Genomic DNA, 19,720 nt, shown 5'->3' on the forward strand with positions numbered 1-19,720 from the left:
TTTCAATTTTCTTAAATTTACCAAGGCTTGATTTGTGACCCAAGGTATGATCTATCCTGGAAAATGTTCCATGAGCACTTGAGAAGAAAGTGTATTCAGTTGTTTTTGGATGGAATGTCCTATAAATATCAATTAAGTCCATCTTGTTTAATGTGTCATTTAAAGCTTGTATTTCCTTATTTATTTTCATTTTGGATGATCTGTCCATTGGTGAAAGTGTGGTGTTAAAGTCCCCTACTGTCGATTTCCCCTTTTATGGCTGTTAGCATTTGCCTTATGTACTGAGGTGCTCCTATGTCAGGTGCATAAATATTTACAATTGTTACATCTTCTTCTTGGAATGATCCCTTGATCATTATGTAGTGTCCTTCTTTGTCTCTTGTAATAGTCTTTATTTTTAAAGTGTATTGTCTGGTATGAGAATTGCTACTCCAGCTTTCTTTTGATTTCCTTTTGCATGGAATATCTTTTTCCATCCCCTCCCTTTCAGTCTGTATGTGTCCCTAGGTCTGAAGTGGGTCTCTTGTAGACAACATATATACATGTTTTGTTTTTGTATCCATTCAGCCAGTCTTTGTCTTTTGGTTGGAGCATTTAATCCATTTACATTTATGGTAATTATTGATATGTATGTTCCTATTACCATTTTCTTAATTGTTTTGGGTTTGTTTTTATAGGTCTTTTCCTTCTCTTATGTTTCCTGCCTAGAGAAGTTCATTTAGCATGTGTTGTATAGCTGGTTTGGTGGTGCTGAACTCTCTTAGCTTTTGCTTGTCTGTAGAGGTTTTAATTTCTCCATCAAATCTGAATGAGATCCTTGCTGGGTAGAGTAATCTTGGTTGTAGGTTTTTCCCTTTCATCACTTTAAATATGTCCTGCCACTCCCTTCTGGCTTTCAGTGTTTCTGCTGAAAGATCAGCTGTTAACCTTATGGGGATTCCCTTGTATATTATTTGTTGCTTTTCCCTTGCTGCTTTTAATATTTTTTCTTTGTATTTAATTTTTATTAGTTTGATTAATATGTGTCTTGGCGTGTTTCTCCTTAGATTTATCCTGTATGGGACTCTCTGTGCTTCCTGGACTTGATTAACTATTTCCTTTCCCATGTTAGGGAATTTTTCAACTATAATCTCTTCAACTATTTTCTCAGTCCTTTTCTTTTTCTCTTCTTCTTCTCAGACCCCTATAATTCGAACATTGGTGTGTTTAATGTTGTCCCAGAGGTCTCTGAGCCTGTCCTCAGTTCTTTTCATTGTTTTTTCTTTATTCTGCTCTGCACTAGGTATTTGCTCTATTTTATCTTCCAGGTTACTTGTCTGTTCTTCTGCCTCATTTGTTCTGCTATTGATTCCTTCTAGAGAATTTTAAATTTCATTTATTGTGTTGTTCATCATTGTTTGTTTGCTCTTTATTCTTCTAGGTCCTTGTTAAACGTTTCTTGTCTTATCTCCATTCTATTTTCAAGATTTTGGATCATCTTTACTATCATTACTCTGAATTCTTTTCCAGGTAGACTGCCTATTTCCTCTTCATTTGTTTGGACTAGTGGGTTTTTACCTTGTTCCTTTATCTGCTGCTTATTTCTCTGTCTTCTCATTTTGCTTAACTTACTGTGTTTGTGGTCTCCTTTTCGCAGGCTGCAGGGTCCTAGTTCCCCTTTGTTTTTGGTGTCTGTCCCCCGTGGATATCGTTGGTTTGGCACGTTTTGTAGGCTTCCTTGGTGGAGGGGATTGGTTCTTGTGTTCTGTTGGGTGAGGCTGGATCTTATCTGTCTCGTGAGTAGGACCGCATCCAGTGGTGTGTTTTGGGGTGTCTGTGTGCTTATTACGATGTTAGGCAGCCTGTCTGCTAATGGCTGGGGTTGTGTTCCTGTCTTGCTAGTTGTTTGGCATAGGGTGTCCAGCACTGGAGCTTGCTGGTCATTGAGTGGTGCTGGGTCTTAGCATTGAGATGGAGATCTCTGGAAGACCTCTCACTGATCGATATTATCTGGGGCTGGGAGGTCTCTGGTGGTCCAATGTCCTGAACTCAGCTCTCCCACCTTAGAGGCTCAGGCCTGACACCCAGCTGGAGCACCAAGACTGTCAGCCACACAGCCATGTACGTGGTGAGTTTCTTGCCTTTTGGGAAGTCTGAGGGCTTCTGCTAGCGTTCAGGAAGTGTTCTGTAGGAGTTAGTCCACATGTGGGTGTATTTTTGATGTATTTGTGGGGAGGAAGTTGATCTCCACGTCCTACTCCTCGGCCCTCTTGAAGCTCCTTCCAGGAACCCAAACGCATTCTACTATCCACTTTCTACTTGGCTGCTTTTTTCACTGTGGTTGCAGAGCTCTTTGCTTTCAGCCTTACTGCTGAGGTAGGGAGAGAGTGATGGGAATAGAGTGAGGTAAAATGTCATAAACCTCGCTGTTCTTAATTAGATTTTGCTGTTTTTCTTGAATAATCACTTTTTAAATTATTGCAAGCCTTTGTTTAATTTCCAGAGTTGTGAAAAAGTTGGTTTTGATAATTTTTCCAGTGTTCTTTTTTGTTTTTTAATGGAGGCATGTATTTTCAGTCTTTACTCTGCCATTCTTGCTGACATCTAATCTTTTTTTCTTTCAGTCCTTTAGTGGAATGAAAAATAGCCAGCCCACTCCACAGCTCTTTTATTTCTTATTCTTACCATGTTGTTTTATTGCAGCTGCTACATAGTCTGTCAAAGCCTTCAGTGATCACTTTCGTCCAGAAGGCTTCAAGTTAGTATTTGAATAACTGTTTTGAAAGAAGGCGCCATGGACTAATTATTTTTCCTTTCCAGTTGGAAAAGTCAGATAGCCATATTTAAAGGTCTTTTGTCCTTAAATACCATATCATAAATCAGAATTTAGTGCAGAAAACAGAAACATTCTAGGCATTTCAAGCAGGAGGGGTTAATACATTGCATTAGATGGATACAAAGGAACTACAGGTATGAAGGAGGAGTGGAGTCTAGGCTTTGTCTTTAGGAACAACTTCCAAGAAAATAAATATGACTCACAAGAACATCTACTTTTGAGGACAGACTTTATTTTAAACTTGTCAGAAAGCAGCTTTGAGTTTTATTGTCTTCTTTTGTTATTTCTTTTGCTTGTTTGTTTTCTTTGGTGTAGTCTTCTGCTTTTATTTTTATTATTTCTTTATTCCTGACTTCTTTGGCTTATTTTATTGGTCTTTTTCTGGAATCTGAGTTGAATGATTGGAACATTTATTTTCATTATTTCTTAGTTTTTAATATATTAATTAGGGCTTTAAGATTTTTTTTGAGTACTTACTGTTAAGTGACATTCCATAGGTTTTAGTTTTTAATCAATCTCATTCTAATTTATTTTTTCTACTTCTATACTTCTGTCTTGATTTCCTTTTTAATAAATTTTTTCTCCATGTAGAGAACTTTATATTTTATTACTGAGTTCTGTTTTTTTATTATGGTTTTATTAAATTATGGTTATAAATGCTTTATTGACTTTTTTATGGCCTAATATATAGTCTGTTTTGAAAATATTCTGTTGGCATTTGAAAATAATATGTATTCTTTGTTAACCATAAATACACAAATACATATGTGTATGTGTATGTTATATGTATTATATATACACACATACAGTATGGATGGGTAATTTTAGTTCTCAAATTATTTGTAACTTTATGTTTTGTTTCACTGCATAGTCAATTTCTAAGAAAGGTGTACTAAAATATAGTACTTTTCAGTTTTTCAAATTTTCTCTGCTATTTAACGATTTTTGCTTTTTTATTCAGTGCATAAAGCATTATCATTATAGTGGATTCTTTCTGAATTGTAACAGTTCAGTCAATAGAAAGCATTATTTTTGTCTTGTATAACAGTATGTCAGAAATTGATATCACACTTGTTGTTCTGGTATACCTTTGTCCAGCTCTTTATTGTCAGTATTTTTGCAATTGTTTTGCTTGTGCTTTTTAATTTTAAAAAATACTGTTAACCCTCAAATAGTGTTAAATATTTCTCTATTGACCAAGAAAATGAACTAATTCACATTTAGTGAATTAGACTTTCTGAATTCCTACTTTATAAATACATTAAAAATAGAGCAGCATTATCTGTGATTATTTAAAGTTGAAAATGTAGTTTTCTGTTTTATTTTACTAACAATTTAATTGTAACTTTCATATCAAAAGAAAAAACTCTAATAAACAAACAAAAAATGATTTTAATCCCTCTGAAATGGTTTACGATAGTACTGTACTAAGGTAAAGTCAGATATTTTGAGGAATACCCATGTCCTTCCCTGAAAGAGTTCAAATGTGTTAGATTACTTCTTGGTAAAGGCAATTCATCATCAGACCAGTCAGATTTATTGGAATTAAAAAAAATACTCCATTAGCTTTCTTTTACTTCTCTACTAATCTACAGTTCTAAGGCTTTTCCTGTCTAGGCATAGAGAAATGGATGATCCAGAAAACCTATTAACATCTTTTTCCATCCTGTTCTTCAGTACTACTTAATAGTCTACTTTAGTTTTATTCCAAATATATCATTGTATATAAGTGAAAGAAAGAAAGAAAGAAATGACAATTCCCAGTGAGCAAACAATTTCAGTTTAAATATTCTATTTGTGTTTGCTAATTATCTGTTTGGGCTTCTTACAGAACCACCCGGTCTGGAGGATGCAGGGAAGATGCTGAATGAGACCGTGGTAGTGAACAACCCCATACAGCTGGAGTGTAAGGCAACTGGAAATCCCTCACCTGGTAGGTGTGTTTGTGGACTCTGTAGCTTATTAACATTTTAAGATTTCTGCGAATTGCTAAATCTGTTTATAAGCATAATGTAGTAATTACTAATAAGGGAAATATTATAGAATATATTTCAAGGGTAAAATATTGTTAAGGATATCATTAGATGGATGATATTTTTGAATTTTCATTGCTTTTAACTACATGAAATAATTTACTCATTTAAACAATGTAGAAATATGTGAATAATTATCTTACTGTCCTTACTATGACCACAGAACCCACAATGGTATTGTATATAAATTTTTGTTGAAAAATATATTTTTATCTAGTCTCAATTGATTATCTTTATAAATCATTCATTTGATGAGACTATTATTTTGTTGATTTTCATCACCAGTAAGTTATTCATACTAATCAATAATAATATAAAAATTTTGAGGCTAATAGTATATATAGTGTTTGGTTTTGATTAGATGCATAAACAAAATTTTATAGATGAGAGGAATATATACTACACCAAAAGAAATAGAATCGGTTAAAAGTTTGCTATCAAACAAATACTGATATTGGATTGGCCAAAAAATTCGTTCAGGTTTTTCTGTAAGATTGTATGGAAAAACCCAAATGAACTTTTTGGCCAACCTAATACATTAGAGATAATGTAAAGAATATTATTTTTATAAGTTCACTTCAGGACTCTTATATTGGCTCGGCTATTCATGTTTTTCTAAAGTTTACCTCCTCCTAAAAATCAACCCTAAAGAGATAATTAAACAGATTAAACTAAGATGATAAGCGTAAGAATAAAGCAATTGTTACTGTTGTAGTTAAGCTTCGATTTAGTGTGTGTATTGAGCTTTTAAATGAAAAGTTTTAAAAAGATGGGTTTCTGTCCTCTTCCCCTTGCAGCTATTACATGGTACAAAGATAATCGTCCACTGTTAGGTTCCAGTAGCATGACTTTCTTGAACAGAGGACAGATCATCAATATCGAAAGCGCCCAGATCACAGATGCTGGCATATATAAATGTGTGGCCATCAACTCAGCTGGAGCTACAGAGTTATTTTATAGTCTACAGGTCCATGGTTAGTGCTACTTCTCCTAGATTCATCCTGGAGTGAAGAAGCATTCAAAATGATTAAGTGCATCTATAAAATTCTAGTGTAAATATTTAACAGAATGTGTTATTGTCATCTTTACTTAAGAATGCAGTATTCTAAAACTGATAAGCGTTTATATTTTCTGATTCCCATTAAATGCTCTATTTTCACATGCTATTGAACTTAAGTTTTCTTTAGATGAATTGCTGCAAATAGTCATCAACAATCTTATCAGCTAATGACATTGGCCCTGTTTGTAAATATTGTCTGTCAGAATCATAGGTTTTAGTTCAAGAAATGTTTCCAAGTTATTATCTCTAATAATGCTTTTAAGAGGAGTTCATAGTTAACATACTAGAGTAGATACAGTGTAAGGAAACACACACAGATACACACAAAGCCTGGAAATCAAGAAATAAAAATGTAAAACATTACTGTGGACACAACATATAGTTTTATTATTTTGAGATGTAATATTCCATGATGTTAACATATCTTAATTTTATTTATTTTTTTATTCCTTTTCAGTGCCCCCATCAATTTCTGGCAGCAATAACATGGTGGCAGTGGTAGTTAATAACCTGGTGAGGTTAGAATGTGAAGCCAGAGGTATCCCTGCCCCAAGTCTGACCTGGTTGAAAGATGGGAGCCCTGTCGCTAGTTTCACTAATGGGATACAGGTACTCTCTGTCATTCCTTAAGTGAAATCTACCATCTAATTATTCAATACAGGAAGTATAAACAAGTAAAACTATTAAAGGGGTTTGGAGAGCAAGGATTCACAAATGTTATCCAAACATGTACACATATACATCCATAAATACCATGGGCACACAGTTGTGATTTCTAAACAATTCATTAAAAGCTCAGTATATCTAAGAGTTCCCTTATCTCATATGTAGTGCTATATTTTGACCATTGTTTTATATACTTTCTACTTCCCCCCCAACTCTCTGCCACCACCATAAAAGATACCCTATGCAAAGAAATGTTCATCAACAATAAAAACAGGAATTTTTTGGTAGACGTTATATTTAAATGTCTGGAAATAATCAGAATATTTACTTCAGAGTAAATATTTACACAGAGTATATTTACTTCTACTAAAACATCATATAAAGAAAAAGTATAAAGGCAACATTATGAGAAGTGAAATTTGAGTCTGACAAAAAAATTTAAGTACATTGCACTGACTCAAAATTTAAAATACGGAAACATATATCTCATTGAAAGTGTACTTCAATTTTGCTTTGCTTAGCAGAGAGCATAGTTACTCCACCATTCTACTTCTTGAACTTTTCTTGAAAATCCATTGCTTGCAGAATTTGGGATCATAGACTATCCAGAGTCCATGTCAATATTAAAGGTACAACTACATCAGTGGGATAAAAGGACAAATGAATGTGACTAATTAATTTATTTGACTGCTACCATTCTGTTAATTTTACCTTCTTACTTTTTCTCTCCAAGAAAAATTAAGAGGAGGATTAGCTCCTCTTATTCCCACTTCTTCTTGTCTTTCTCCCCTGGTGGCTTTTTCTCTTTCTGTAGTAAGTATTGATAAAGTTGGATCTTCACTTGATCCTGTATGTAGAGAGTTGTGTTCAGTGGTTATTACCAAGTTTGGTTCTAGCCTCTGTCGTCCTCCACAGATAAGATGAGAAGGGGATTAAATGATGCTTGCCCTCTTTAAAACATCCAAGTAGAAATCCTTCTAGAGGCAAATGTTCAGTTGATCAATCTCAGAAAATAATTGAAAAAGTATGTTTACACCTACAATTCTCAGGAGATATGTTGGTTATTTAGCTTTCTATTCATCAACAGGTTCTGTCTGGGGGCCGCATCCTAGCCTTGACCAGCGCGCAAATCAGTGATACGGGGAGATACACCTGTGTGGCAGTAAATGCTGCTGGGGAGAAACAAAGGGACATTGACCTCAGAGTATATGGTGAGACATTTTAATAATTACTTCTGCTCTGATATAGCTGTGTTTAAGTCCTAATGTCATTGAGGAAGTTAAGAAAGTTTTTGACAATAAAGAGCTGTGAACAATAGAAATTATCAAAATATTACAAGGTTAATTAAATCAGAGTCACGCTTTCTGCCTTATATTTGACTTTGATTTTCCTTTATTGAAGTTCTGAGAAATAAAGATGCATACATCCAGCATGTAGGGTGTTGTTTTTATGGAGCACTCTGAAGAACATGACTATGGAGAGATCTTTGCAGTTTGGAAGACATTCTTCTCCCTAAAGCAAGGCTCTGTTCAAGTAGCTCTCTTGATCTATTCTACTCGAAGCCTGGATTTTCTTACTTTTCAATTATATGTATAATCAGCGTATTTTATAGTCAGTACTATGTCTATGAATTAAAGGATATTTGAGAAGCAAAAGTTAAACTAAACATAAACTTAGGCAAAATTCAAATATTTTTTCTTCCTACCTATGATGCAGCTGTAAGGTACAAAAGGAAAGGTCTGATTCCATCACACCAAGAGGCCCCTGGAACAAAGTTGGGGCCTCAATGGCCTCCATTCATAGATTACACTTGTCATTCCACATTTTAGTATACCTTTGCATTTAGAACTTTTTCAGGGTTTTACTTGCATTATATTCTTGGTTCCTGGAATAATGGATGTGTTCTGTAGTCCTCAAAGAGTATCTGTTTAATGCAAGCCTCCTCTTCTAAGTCCTACCTCACTTCCAAATAATTTACTCCTGTTCAAAATATATTACTTTTTTTTTTTTTTTTTTTTACCTCCAGGCCACGTGGATTGACTTCCCTTTTTGAGTTTGCCAAAACAAATGTAATCATCACAAATAACTTATATAATAAGTCCAAATTTTTTAATAAAAAGGCCCCTTGTTTCAACCTGGATGCCATGCATCTCTAATTAAGCTAAAAAATCCCAGTTGGCATCAGTAAATTACCCAAGGCTCATTATGCATCCCTCTTTTTTGTTGCTTCTGCAGTTGGCATGGGTCTGTATCTAGCCTCCAGCTGGTGCTCTGTGTCTGAGATAACAGAGGGTCTAAAGTACCCAACTGCAAGGAATCTAACTCCTTCCCTTAATGGGTCACTTTTATGCTTTATGAAGAACTGGAATGTTTCCAATCTAAACTATCCTTAGAGAATGATGCATCAATCTAAGTATGTGACACAACAGCTCCTTCAATCATGAACAAGCAAGCAGACGAGCAAGCAAACATCGGTATTCACTGGGTTTTAGTCAGCCCTGAAAATCTGGGATTGGCTGCTTCCATTTCTGCACTGGTTAGTGTCAAAAGTGGACCTGGGAGGTGATAGAGAGTTGATATTTTTCAGGAGTTATGAAGATGTGCGTCACTACTTTTTATCATTTATTAAGTACCCCCATACTACCTTTTTAGTCTGAAAACCAGAATCTTCCCTCTGTTATAAAAGTCAAGTGGCTAGCCAGCCCATGCGTATGTTTTAGAAGGTGCGTATGTGTTTAGTAGCCAGCCCATGCGTATGTTTTAGAAGGTGCGTATGTGTTTAGTAGCCAGCCCATGCGTATGTTTTAGAAGGTGCGTATGTGTTTAGTAGCCAGCCCATGCGTATGTTTTAGAAGGTGCGTATGTGTTTAGTAGCCAGCCCATGCGTATGTTTTAGAAGGTGCGTATGTGTTTAGTAACTTGCTGTGTGTATATATTTTGAATGTCAAAGAAGTGCCAGATTAAAACAGGTTTTTAATGTGAAATTAGCTTCCGGTCTATGCTCTACTATTCGTATTATGTCCCTATATTATATTCCTAAATTTGTGATAGTAACCTTGGCAATCTTGGATCTATTTGGTGCGTGATGATTCTGCAGCCTCAGAGGTAAGTCCCCGTCAGATCTACATTGTAGAGTGTGGTGGTGTAGGAGGAGCAGACACTGTGTAACATAGCTTTCCCTACAATTACAAGAGTAGTTCATTAAAACTGTTTCTCCCTGGTATCAATTTGGAGTATGCATCACCATACTCTTAGGTGCTGAAACATGAGGATAGAGTTTTTAAATGCTTTGGATTCCTGTAGTACCTTATCTTTAAACTGAAGCCCTGAGAACTTTCTTAGAGATCACACACTGCCCAGTGTTTTAACAGGCATAACCCTGTGGCAATTCTGACTTGTGTAATTACATTTCACAAGTATAATACGTAGGATGAGAAACAGACACAACACACCCCTTCCTAAGCAACATGACTGCAAAGCAGAATAGGGATAACATCTAAGGAAGCTGAGGATCTAAACGGCAGAAGCTTGTTCTCTTCTCAGACTAAACAAAAAGTTGGAAATGAAAGACAGGGCAGAAAAAAATAGTTGTGCTGAGGTAATATATATCCTTGACTGTAATTAGATTTGCTTTAATTTATGTTCTTTAAGAAACAAATACTCTTTTTTTTTTTCTTTCTTTTTTTTTTTTGCGGTACACGGGCCTCTCACTGCTGTGGCCTCTCCCGTTGCGGAGCACAGGCTCCAGATGCACAGGCTCAGTGGCCATGGCTCACGGGCCCAGCCGCTCCGCGGCATGTGGGATCTTCCCGGACCGGGGCACGAACCCGCGTCCCCTGCATCGGCAGGTGGACTCTCAACCACTGCGCCACCAGGGAAGCCCTACTCTACTGTTTTTGTATTTTTCCTCTCAATTGAAAAAAATTGAGCTTGATTCAACTCATTTAGCTTAAAGAAAAGTAATTGAAGGAAAAATATTTGGAAATAAATTAGCATTCTGCTTTCTTGAATTGTTTCTGACTTTTACGTCTACAAGCAGTCATAAAGAATCCATGCTCTTTTGTAAATTCTACAAATAATCTGAGATAAACATATTTTATATAGTTGTGGTACATTTTTATCCACAGAGGACAGACTTAACCTGAAATTATTTCCAACTGTGAAGTTGTATTTAGGACTCTCTATGCTAAGACTGGTGAATATATCTTTTCTTCATATTATCTTAGAAGATGGCACTCATTGTGCTGATTTTGCTGAGATTATAGAAGTTTTCATCTCAAACAGACTAGTTGTATATCTTTTATCTGTTGTCTCACATGTTAAAAACAATCCCACTCTTTTCTGTCACCCGTAGATTACTTTAGGCTTTTGGAAAGCCACATGTCTGTGTGCTGTTAAATTTAGCAGGACGGGCATCACAGATCTCTGCCCAAAAGTTCCACTGATCTGTTCCAACCATTGTGCATGGAGTTTCTTTTGTTAGCCTCATTTCCTTTGGGTTTAACACAAGTCCTGCATCCAGAAACAGCATAAGAAATACCCTCTAGTTCAAATGCCTTTCCCTGTGTAAAAGACATGGTAGCAGAGAAACCTCCTGGTTATAGAACACGATTATATAACCTCCTGGTTATAGCCCCTTAAGCTATAGAGACTAGCTTAAGTACCCTGCGTTCATTGTCATTTTGCCACATGCAACAGTACCAAGCTGGAAACAATGGCCAATGGACTATCATAATGTTCCTTACCACAAAAATCTTATTTCTACCAAAGCATTTGGAAAATCCTTTAGGATTCATTTCAATGAAACTTAACCTTTCTTGTAAAAAAAAAAACAAAACCAAAAAAACTACAAATATGGTATGTTTCCTACAATCCTAAATAGTTATGGGATTTAGCGAGAAATGGCTGAGGAAATTCCCCTCTGTGCTTTTTTGGAGTGGCCCTTTTATAACAGGCCTGATTTTATCATTAGTTCATGATTTTGAATTATTATAAATATAAGCCTGAAAGAGTCCTTGAGAGCTTATGGAGCCCACCGTCTAATTCTTGGCAGGGCTGTACCTCGACCATCTGAGACAAATGATTGTTTACTCTATTTTTTAATACACCCAAGGGAATGCGGTTCCTTAAACTTCTCCAAGAACATATTTCACGATCTGACAAGCCTTATAGCCAGGGAATTCTAATTTTAATCTCATCAAAATTTCAACTCATTTCTTCTTTTTATGTAGTTGTATGCTGTACAGCTGGTCACTGTTTTAGTTTGGTCTTTAATGTATCATTTATCCCACATGGTCTTTATTCCATAGAAAACTGACAAGGCACCGTGAAAAACCAAAATGAGCTCTAAACTGCAAGTCAGAAGACTCCTAGTTTTGCCACCAATTAGTCATATTATTTCAAATAAGCTCTTATCTGTCAACCATCTTATGTTTTGCAAACTCTGAGGTGGGACAGGATGATCTCTTTCAACTCTATTTTTTTATTTTGCCTCTGTATTTATGAAATTTATTTTCTTTTGCAAAAATAAACATCAAAAATGTGTTTGCCTTTAATTCATTGTTATTTCCAAAATATTTCATGAGTGGTTTAATGCTTTGAAAATCTTAAGTGGTGACATCTAGTTCAAGAAGTTTCTTAAGTGGGCACTTGGTGAGAACTTCCAGTTCTAAAACTTTTTTACATGAAAAGTTAGTGAAAAAACTATTTCTGTTCAACAGGAACACGTTAATCAGTGATTTATGAACACTTGATTCTGAACGAAATGATGTGCAGAGGGTATGTTAGAATTACTGTGCTCCTACATCTAAAAAGAACTAATAAAATTATTCAGTATATGTCCTGATGATTAGTAAAGATAAGCAGTATGCTGGCCTCTTTTATCCTGAGGGAAAACCCATCTTTCACTTAGTTGCACCAAATATTATGGGAGAAGAACAGAACGTCTCTATCCTCATTAGCCAAGCTGTGGAGTTACTATGTCAAAGTGATGCAATTCCCCCACCGACTCTGACCTGGTTAAAAGATGGCCACCCCTTGCTGAAGAAACCAGGCCTCAGTGTCACTGAAAATGGAAGTGTGTTAAAGGTAAGCCTATAGATTCATTTATTGCTTCTTATATTATTCCTAAGCTCATGGCTTTGGTATTACCACTATCAAAATAGTACCCCTATTAAACTTTACAAGTATTCTACTAATTTCATCTTATAAAATTCCAGGAACCCTTTTATTAATGAGGTTTGTAATATTTTTCAGTTTTATGCTTAGTAAGGTTTAAATATTATACTTAACTGTCAATTCATGTTTGTAGCCAGAAGTCATTCAAAAATACTTCTAGGAAAATATTATAGAAATATTCTAAGGAGTGCATCATCTTCAGTCGTTCAGCCAATCAGCGAATACCCATTCTAGGTGCTCTGCATAGGGATGCAAAAAAGTATGACACATTTATGCAAAATGTCTTCCAATTTTGCATAAATATATGAAAATTTAACAGCTCATGAAAAATGCAATGAGTGCTCTAAGTCTCTAAGTTAATTACCAAGTGGATGATATAGACAGTACATTTGGGAAAGATAGCAAAACGTGAGGCTGTGGTTGTCCAGAATAGTCTTGGAAAGCTACTTGGCTTTTTGTGGGTAGATAGGACAAAAGGCCTGATTACGGGAAGCAAGTAAGCTAGTGTGACTGAAACAATTTAACAAAGTGAATTTTGGAAATAAGGTGGACTACGTTGATTTAAGCGAAATAAGAGCTAACATTGAAAGCCAACTTAAGGAATTAGGATTCAGGAAGCCAACAGGCCATTGGAGTATTTATAAAATCCTCAATAACCGTATTTAGAATTGAAAGAATGGCTAAGTAATCTGCCTACGGTTACTAAGAGGCAGAAATGGGATTTGAATACAGGAGTATAGCTTCAGAATCCATGCTGCTAACCACTACACCACATAGTTTCTTGGTAAAGGAACATTATTACTGTCAAACAAGGAGAGTCTTGGGAAATGGATAATGATTTTCAACACAAAGGAAACTAAGACGCTTACACAAGGAGGATGGAAGTATAGGAGAGAGTGAGAGGGAGGTGAAAGTGTATATTGGAGGCAAGAGGATGGAGTCGTTCGGAATTATGATCCTGTAACGATGGAGCCGGTGAGGAAGGAAAGGCCGGAGTCACTGATGGAGGAAAGTAGGATAAGTCAATTGAGCTATATAGGGGGAAAAAAAGCAAAAAAAAAGCAAAAAGCACTGCCCCTTCTCAGAGGCAGACCCCAGAGTTCAAGAAAGCAGCTGGTAGAATTCTCAAACCTCAGCTCTGACTGAATGATAGAGGGAGACGATTGTACAAACCACAGGTCCCAGCACTGCTAGGGGAGAGCTATACGTGATTAGAACTCTCCTAGCAAATTTTAGTGAGTAGAGAAGTTCATTTCTTCAGAGCACGGATCCCAATAGAGTTGGGAAGCCAGGAGAGAGGTGATGGTGAAGAAATCCTAGGATCCACTGAGTCTCCACCACTGAGGCTAGCCAGGCACCCTGGAATGTGTGGGTCCATAGGAAGGAACATAGGGCGAAGACCTCATGGAAATGAAAACTTCTAGTGTACCCCTGCTGTACTAAATACTTTTAATGATAACCCCAACTCTAATGATTCTCTTTTGAATGTTTTAGCAATTGATTTCAAAGCTTTCAGCAATTATATACTGTTTGTTGTACCTCTTAGATTATCTTATATTCTTATTTATACCTTGTTTATTATTAAACTCTTTTTTTTATGTTCACATACATTATATTCTCAACTAGATCGAAAACTCAAGTCAGAAACCATATATCACACCATACTTCTTTGTATCTTTTGCCTATAGTACCTGGTACAGGATTCTCAATAACTGCTGAAAGGTCTATGAATAAATGATAAATGAGTATTAATGTATGTTGCAGATAAATATATGGAAAGTATTTACTGGTATTCAGTTATCTACCAAGCACCAAACTGGGTATTAGGAGATTGAGACTAATTGAGTATAATACGTGGCTTGAAGAAGCTTACAAACCCAATATAGGAGAAGACATAATAAATTAATAGTATGGGTATTATTTTACTGAACAAGGACCTGGGCATGGAAAGATTGTATATTTAAAGCCCTGAATAACATATTCAGAAATTAATTGTGACTTTTTTGTTATTTTATCTGAATCATATTTAAAAGGCCTTTCTAGACCTTCAACCAGTAGAATTAATGAGATTCAAACAAGGTATGACATAAAAGAATTGCTGAATCTTGATAAGTGTTGAATGTGGGTGATGGGCATATAGCCATCCATTTTACTGTTCCCTCTATTTTTTATATGTTTGAAAACCTTCAGAACACAAATGAAAAATCAGAGATCACAAATAACATTAATAGAAAAGCCCCAATTACTTACAAAATAGAAACTGTGGTTTCAAAGCATGATTTTGTTTTCAGATTGAAGATGCTCAGGTCCAAGATAGTGGTCGTTACACTTGTGAGGCAACAAATGTTGCTGGAAAAACTGAGAAAAACTATAATGTCAACATTTGGGGTAAGTGGGATCAGCCCCTGATTGTAAAGCAAATGATACAGCTTGTGGTTTAATCTTTGATTCTTTGTGTCAGTTCTTAAAATAACCAACCACGTAACTAAAATTGATCATAATACAGACATGGACACTAATTAATATGTTTAAATGATGCTGAACTGTCCTGAATATCAGCTTATATAATTAATTCAAGAGCAACTAGACAGATTTCTTGAACCTAAACATGTTGGTCACTGTAACTTTGATGTAGAACAGTTCTGCTCTCCTGCCTGATTAATATGCCTTTTAGCTTCTACAACTGAGATCCTCTAATGATTGAGTGTTCTCCATGAACAGAGAGTGTGTTGGTCAATTGAAAATAAGTCACAAGGCTAAATTGTGTATGTGAATTATATTTGTGTGAGAGAAGGAGGACACATGCACTTGTGGGTGGGAGATGGGATTACTCCGCTGACAAATGTGCAAAGCTATTCTTGCTTGAAGTTTTACTCTTACTAATCAAGATAATTCTTAGGAATAGTCACAACTTTTATATCACTGTAGTTGTTACACTATGTTCAAAAGTGTTCCCACTTCCTACGTATTCGCCTTTATTTTAAGTACTTCTTTAAATTCATTTATAACATATTAAGCTCTCTTAATTTTGATTGTATTTGTTTAAACTTTTTAATTTTTGAGATAATAACCTGAAATTTACCTTTGATTATAAAAGTTAATTCAAAAACACATTTTAAAATAAAAATAGGTAGAGGAAGTAATCTAATTCCAATAGAGAATAAATATTTTATGTATAAAATGACTTGTTAATTATAAATCATTATTATCATTTTTAAAAATCTTGAGGAAAATTGTAAGAAGTATTATCATTCACCTGTAAAAGGATTTACTTTTAAATGACAGAGTTTACTATGCAGTACCTTTATATTTACTACATATTTGTTATGTATCATTCACTTCTGTTCCTACGTCCTTCTATCCTTTTTTCTCCCTTCATATTTCCTTTCTTTCCTTTCTCTTCTCATTTCTTTCAAATGGGGAAAATATTCGTATAACTCCCAATATGGACAACAGTGAGCTAAGTCTTATCAATTAAAGGTTGAAAAAAAAAAAGAAAAGAAAAAGAAAAATTTGGAGTGATCAATTAGAAAGTGAGATGAAGAATTCATTTTTAAAATGCTGTATTAGAGATACCTGTAGACTATTCATGTGAAGCTGTCCTCTATGCCATCAGAATTATGAGCCTATAGCTCAGGAGAAAGAGATAACAGCTAAAAATGTGAGGTTAGAGACATGAGTGTATACGTAGTAGTTGAGATCCCTTAGCGAGAATAAGAAGAATGTGTACGAAAGAGTACTGTATAGAATGACCCTCACATATCACATAAGAAGGGAGACAGAAAAAGAGACCCCCAAATGGGAAACTGAGAAGGAACAGTCAAAGAGGGAGGAGGAAAACTGGGTAAAGCTTGTGTCATGGAAACTAAGGGACAATGGTGTTCCCAGAAGAAGAACACGGACAACAAATAAGTTGGACGTGGTTAGATAGATGAGTGAATGAATGAATGAATAATGGCACACATTGCAGAGAAGCCAAATGAGACATAAAATACAAAGTGTACTTTACAACTGAGTAGACCAATGCCTCTTAAAGAGGAAAGCAGGTCACAGTCAATGTGAGAATGAATGATAGGGGAGTGAAAGTCAAGACCTCAAAAATCATGTATAGAGTGACTCTGTGTTCTAGGTACTATGCCACATGTAGGCACAGAGAGCTTAAGAAGAAAGACAATGACACTGGTTACTGAGTTCAGTTTGGGGCAAGTTGAGTTTGACAGTGCCTCAAAGGCATCCAAGATGAGATGTTAAGTAGTCAGATATAAAAGTCCAGATCTCAGAGCGTATCTGCATTACAGGTACAGATTTGCAAGTATTTGTATTAATGAAAGCCATTGCAGTAGAGGAGGTGGAGTTTGGGCTGGAGATCATGAATTTATAGTGGTGGCAGTTTGTGTAGTTGTCATTTTCTTCTGTAGAATTTTCATCTGTGGGATAGGTGATGACAGAGTGAACTATAGGATTCATCCCAAGTTAAGGGTATTGCCAAATAGGAAGAGCAATGGTGCCGGGCAGTTGAAAATATTGGCAGAGGACTAGCTGAAATTACTGATCATGAAATCTAAGTTGGATAGTGAAGTTGGTAAATAAAAGAGTAAGCAGCTAGGTTGGGAGGCTTCTGAGAGGTTTAAGGACTTGAGATTCAATTAGGTCATTGAACTGAGAATTGGGAATAGTTGAGTGAAAGAGCTATAAGGATAGAGCAGTTGTCAGAAAATGGCCTAAATTTATAAATTAATAGGAGAAGTGTTCTAGATGGTGAAAAGAGTATGGCCTCTGTTGGAGAACAGGATGAGCAGATCAAGGAACTGAGTAGCCAGGTGTTTAGACGTGTGGATATTGAGTTCATACAGAATGTGGCAGGTCTTCATATAAAGAGAAAGGATAAAAACAAGTACCAAATTGTTCAGTGAATGGAAAGAGAATGACAGGTTCACAGATGGTGATAAGAAAAAAAGAAGTAAATGGGTGACATGAGCCTCAAAAGAATAGTGACTTTCATGGGGGTGCTTGAACAATGGCTGGAAGCAGCATTGGCGGTGAGGAGGATTCTCCCACTCCTCACCTCCCAGGAGCTTGGGAGGATAAGCATCTATCACGTGATAATACTGCAGCCAGAAAAGTGTCCCAAGGGAGAGTTCAACCAGCAAATGCAGACTCAGCCTCTTTGAGTAAAGTGTGGGTAGTCAGAATTCACTTTGAGAGTTCCAAGCAGAAGCTGGAGATCAGTGGGGGGATGCAGAGTGTGCAATCTAGGATAGGTAGCATGTCTGTTCCTCAGATCAAATTCCTTACCTCTGTTCTTTACTATATGTTATATGCCTGATGTCTTTCTATTCTGTTCAACATCTGAGATATCAAAGCTGGAGAGGCACAATGGCTGGGTTAAATTTAAATTTGCTAAGTGTCTTCATTTCTTTTGGTGCAAGATGTCTAAATATCTAGACTGTATCTCCTTTTTATATCACTCTGAGTATTTTGATAATTAAGTTTCTATCTGTGAAAATGGGAAGTCTGCTATTAGGTATTTATTCTAGGTCTTACAGTTGACTTTTAATGTGGTGTTGATAGGTCAACCTCAAGTGCTAAATTATTTACATGTACCATTGGAGTGGGAACCTTTTTTATTTTTACATGCAAAGTGTTAGGGAAATTTTATTTTTGAGTGTAAAATAGTATTTTTCCTTTTTTTAATCTTTCAGTACCACCGAATATTTATGGTTCTGATGAACTTGCTCAACTTACAGTCATTGAAGGGCATCTTATTAGTCTATTGTGTGAATCAAGTGGTATTCCACCCCCAAATCTCATTTGGAAGAAGAAAGGTCAGTTTTCATCCTTTGACATTTATAAACTTAAATATAAATATTAAGTCAATTTATATTTTGTTTGAGAAACATGCCAACAAACTTTCTTAAGGTTTGCACGCAAAAATACCAGACAGCAGAATTGCTTTGTGTTAAATGCGCCATATGCAGTATTTCTATAATATCAACCTGAAAATTGTCGGTTTTGAGACTCACTGCTCCCAAGAAGAAATTAATTTTCTCCATTAATTCTTTTTTAATCAAATGCATCGTAGGGCAGCTATAATGATCAAGAATCCACCATTCAATGAACTATTTCTTTCTTCTTTAAAATAGGTTTAAAATTTTTCTTGTTTTTTAAAGCAAACATTTTTGCTGTATTTGTGACAGTTTTGTAATGTACGTTAAGATTGAATTCTGCAGTTGAACCGATTTTTAGTTATTCATCAACAAATATCTGTTTCCATTAAGTATCAGATCATCTAAATTTTTAGCTGATCTAAAAAATAATTCTTGTTTTACTTAAAGATTTTATTTTGTTTGTTTTACTAAGTATGTTTTCTTTTAAATGCAATATTGATTGAAAGAAAAATTTGCAGAAGATAGTCTTCTCTTCATCTTCCTCCTCCTCCTTTTTGCCTAGATTATTATACAGTGTCCTCTGCCTTTTAAGTATGTGAACTAGGAAGTAAATATATATGTATATATACTCATTAGAGTATATACACAAAACACCTTACATTTATGCTTCACATTCTGCCACTTGGTTTTCTTTGCAGGTTCCCCAGTGCTGGCTGATTCTGCAGGGCGGGTCAGAACTTTATCTGGAGGCAGGCAGTTGCAGATTTCAGTTGCAGAAGAATCTGATGCAGGGCTCTATACATGTGTGGCATCAAATGTTGCTGGAGCAGCAAAGAAAGACTACAATCTGCAAGTTTACAGTAAGTTATTAGTTAGCCAGGCTTTGGCACAATTTTTTTTTAAAAACCTCTCCATCCTTCCCTTTTACTTTTTCTTCATATCTTTGAGAGTCATTCAAAGTAGTATGGTTATAGTATGGAATTGGCCGTCCATATCCACGGATTCTGCATCCATGGATTCAACCAACTGCAGATTGAAAAATATTTTTAAAAAATCCAAAAAGTTACAAAAAGCAAAAATT

General features: G+C 35.6%; 1 protein-coding gene across 4 annotated transcripts in view; it reads left to right on the forward strand.

The window, feature by feature from the left end:
- Positions 1-19,720, forward strand: part of HMCN1 (hemicentin 1) — a 524,815-nt gene that overhangs the window by 310,628 nt on the left and 194,467 nt on the right. For all 4 annotated transcript variants that reach the window (XR_010941259.1, XM_067728936.1, XM_067728938.1 and 1 more), the window contains exons 37-44: positions 4,647-4,748; positions 5,646-5,822; positions 6,366-6,517; positions 7,662-7,785; positions 12,486-12,661; positions 15,043-15,139; positions 18,454-18,576; positions 19,338-19,499. Coding sequence is in view for 3 of the 4 variants with exons in the window: in XM_067728936.1 (XP_067585037.1) it covers positions 4,647-4,748; positions 5,646-5,822; positions 6,366-6,517; positions 7,662-7,785; positions 12,486-12,661; positions 15,043-15,139; positions 18,454-18,576; positions 19,338-19,499 (1,113 nt within the window). In the remaining variant the exon portion in view is untranslated. The remainder of the gene's footprint in view (positions 1-4,646; positions 4,749-5,645; positions 5,823-6,365; positions 6,518-7,661; positions 7,786-12,485; positions 12,662-15,042; positions 15,140-18,453; positions 18,577-19,337; positions 19,500-19,720) is intronic.

Source organism: Pseudorca crassidens, chromosome 2, assembly GCF_039906515.1.
Source record: "Pseudorca crassidens isolate mPseCra1 chromosome 2, mPseCra1.hap1, whole genome shotgun sequence".
Taxonomy (NCBI): Eukaryota; Metazoa; Chordata; class Mammalia; order Artiodactyla; family Delphinidae; genus Pseudorca; species Pseudorca crassidens.